Genomic DNA, 3,493 nt, shown 5'->3' with positions numbered 1-3,493 from the left:
TTTTAATTACGAGTAACTAAATTTATTTTCCTACCCAAAGACATAGACAAAAGCTTTGTTTTATAGAATTGTGAGATGTAAAAGCGTTTTTCAATCTTTTCTTAATGATATTTGCGTATCTTTTATTTTACGAGATAGATAGAATCGCCTTTTAGTATTATTCTTAGTGTTGTTCTAAGAAATATTACTTGTTTAGTATTTAAAATGATATATAATTTATTAGAGTAAATTGACAAGTAACTGTCTTTTTATTTTAATACTTAGAACAAATTAACATAGATAGATTAAGAGGAAATTTGGGTTAGGCTATGAGAATGGATGTTCAAATTTCAATGAATTACGCAATTGAGCTTGTTAATTAAGGTAGGGTATTTTCTTTAATTCGTAAAGGGATAATTAAAAATTAAAATGAAAATTAAAGATTCCAAATTTATGATTAGAAGTTTCTCTGTAATGAAAAGAATACAACAAAGCTATCCAATGAAACAGAGGATTAAACTAGTTTCCCAAATTCAGGGAAGAATTGGTATGCTACAATACTATGAAAATGATTAAGAAAACACTAATAACAAAAAAATGGTAATGGAATCACCCTTGGTAGTGGGCTTATGAATTTCATTGATTACGGCGTGATAACTGATGAACTCTCTTAACATATGGGCAAATCTGGCGGCGGCGGTTGGATGGTCTGCAATTCACCAACTCCATTTTCGACAAGGAAAGCCATTGCCAAACCCCAATTGATATGAACATCCAGGTGACAGTGCATGATCCACACTCCTATTAACAAAATTCAAAATGAATGGTTATTTCATAAAAGATAAAGTAGCAGTACTTGAAATGATGAAGAAGAGTGTTTACCTGGATTATCAGCGACGAATCTAATGACTGCCCATCCATTCACAGGCACTCCAACAGTGTTCCTCAAAGGTGGATCAACAAGGTTGAATTTAGAAGTATCCTTTTTAGGATCGAAGTTCCCGAAACCTTGTGCAATGATATAGAAATCGTATCCATGAAGATGAATTGGATGATTCTCAGGGTCACTATGCTTGTGTCTTGGAGCACAATTTGTACCCTTGAACCATACTTCAATTTGTACAACTTGGTTCCCGGAACAGGTTGAAAGAGCGATCGGCTCACGTTTCCGGTGTAGTCAAATTTCAATGGAGGGTTTGCTGGGAAATCTGTGGTGAAAACGCCTGGAATTCCTTGTTGGTGAGCTTGCAACAGAGAGAAGTTGCGCGGGAGCACGAATGAGACGTTGTTCATGCTCGCTGTGAAACGTGTACCATTGGGTCCTTGGCAACGACGTTTTCGGAAATTGGGTGGGCATTTGTTGAGTCCGAGGCCGATTGTGAAGAACAGGCTTTCATCTATATCGGTTGGGACTTCGGCCTTTTCTAGACTTCTAAAGCTTTGGCTGAAGGTGGTAACAGTGTTGGTGTCGTTGTAGGCTGGTAAAGAAGGCATGATTGGAGTGGGTGCATTGCATTTTTTGGCAGCGCAAGAGGCAGACTTGTATTCGAGAATGGCGGTGGTGGTCGTGTTGTCAAATGGTGCGTTTTGCGCGCTTTGGTAGGCTCGAGCTGCCATGTAATATCGAGATGGTGGCTGATCACCTCGGATAAGAACATCAGTGGTTTGGCCGGGGCCTAACATGAGGACGGAAGTGGTGAAGGGTTTGGTATAGGAAGCATCAGCTCCAACAACAGTGAGCTTATGGTTGGCTACTTTGAAGAAAAGCGGCTGGTTCAAGGCGGCATTGATCACTCTGAGGAGATTCGTCTCCCCGGAGTCGATGGGAACTACTGTAGTCTCTGCAAAAAAGAAACATCAGTTAATAACATCGGCTTTGTCACCCGAATGTGCGGTACGAATTCAATTGGTTCGGAGCAAATTACCCTTGGAGGAGCATTTGTAGAGATCACCAGGTTGAGCATTGATGGTATATGCATCAGAGACATTTGGAGCTGCCCCTGTTCTTGTTGCTTCCCTCACCACATCAATGGGATTTGCATCCCACCATTCGCCTAATCATAATCGTATTCATCAGCATAACATTTCATTTTGATCATCACAACCATTTGTACTCGTAACCGAAAAGGAATCTTTACCGAGAATAATCGGTGTTTCGCGTTTCGGCTTAGGGAAAGGGTAGGATTTGCCTTCTCTGGGACGGATGATGAGAGCTCCATAAACAGTGGCTCTAAGCCATGAACTGTGAGCATGCCACCACAATGTTCCTTCTTGTCCTTGAACTGTAAATCTGTAAGTGTAACTTCCTCCCGGTCTAATCGGACACTGAGTCACGAATTCTGGTCCATCTGCCCATCCGGTTCTCATTTGCCGCACACCATGCCTGTATATCAAAGTGGTTAGGGTAATTCAAACGTGCAAATGACAACTAGAAATGAATGAAAGCTGATGACATGCATGCATGGCATGCATGCATGAACGAATTTGCAGTTATTAAATTACCAGTGGATGGTGACGTTATATCGGCCTTTGTTGACAACTTGAACTTCAAGGGTGTCGCCATTCTTGATCTCCAAGGTAGGTCCAGGAAACATGCCATTAACAGTGATGGTGTTGTGAGTCTTGCACAGCCTCTTCACTTTTGTTGCTTGAATCTGTTTCATTCACCAACCAACATCAAGTTTTTTATTTAAATGTCTAATGACAACCAATTTATCAGAAAGATATATATATATATATATCAAAAGAAAGAAGTAAAAGAACATACAACAAATCGATGTCGTTGAACATCAGCATTTGCAGACAATGAAAGGAAAATGACAAGGAAAATGAAGGAAAACTTGTTGAAAATCCCGATTTAATCAAAGCTTAGAGAGCAAAAAGCTTTGCTTATTGGTCTGAGAAGTGATATGAGACAGAGATAGAGAACAGGGGTTTTATAGGAAAGATTAGAGTAGTTGTTTAGAGGTTGTCAGATTAGGTTTTGATTGGGCTAAAATGGTGATCTTTACACTAGGTTCAAACCTGCAGCAGAGTTGTTGCACCCACTAGCCCATTAAAACTGAATTATGTCTTCAATGCTTGCTTCACAAGGATTTTTTTTCTCTCTTTCTAGATCAACAAATTTTCTTATAATTCCTTTTAATTTTTTTTTCCAAATTAGTTAGATGATAAACTCATTCTTTGAAAATTAATCATACCCTGCTCATGTACATGTAGTCATGATTTATACTTGAAATTAATTAGATTGAAGTAGAATTAACCAAGTCAACATTCTTTATTTTCTTGAGAACCAGCTCTTGTCATGTAGATGTGGTTTTACACACTAGCCTATTTAAATATAATTTTCAGAATTTACCAAAGTCTTCCAACGTCAGCTCATGAAAATGTAAAGGGAAGATATATGATAGACACGTGAGATTAAGCAAAGTTTGTTGAAAGCAAATCAGTTTAGGCTAATGCAGGCTTAAAATCTAAAAGATTTGAATGTATATTTTCAAAGAAAGGACATATT

The 3,493-nt window shown here is 38.5% G+C and overlaps 1 protein-coding gene across 1 annotated transcript; it reads right to left on the bottom strand.

The window, feature by feature from the left end:
• Positions 1-409: 409 nt before the first annotated feature.
• LOC107962129 (laccase-5-like) lies at positions 410-2,897 on the bottom strand. Its single transcript, XM_016898373.2, is given in 7 exon segments — positions 410-780; positions 862-1,041; positions 1,044-1,820; positions 1,905-2,033; positions 2,118-2,362; positions 2,482-2,633; positions 2,747-2,897. Coding segments are annotated over 6 exon segments (1,554 nt in total). The 5' UTR covers positions 2,574-2,633; positions 2,747-2,897; the 3' UTR covers positions 410-649.
• Positions 2,898-3,493: the final 596 nt, after the last annotated feature.

The sequence above is a fragment of the Gossypium hirsutum genome, chromosome A06, assembly GCF_007990345.1.
Source record: "Gossypium hirsutum isolate 1008001.06 chromosome A06, Gossypium_hirsutum_v2.1, whole genome shotgun sequence".
NCBI lineage: Eukaryota > Viridiplantae > Streptophyta > Magnoliopsida > Malvales > Malvaceae > Gossypium > Gossypium hirsutum.
This window is presented reverse-complemented; position numbering and strand designations above follow the sequence as displayed.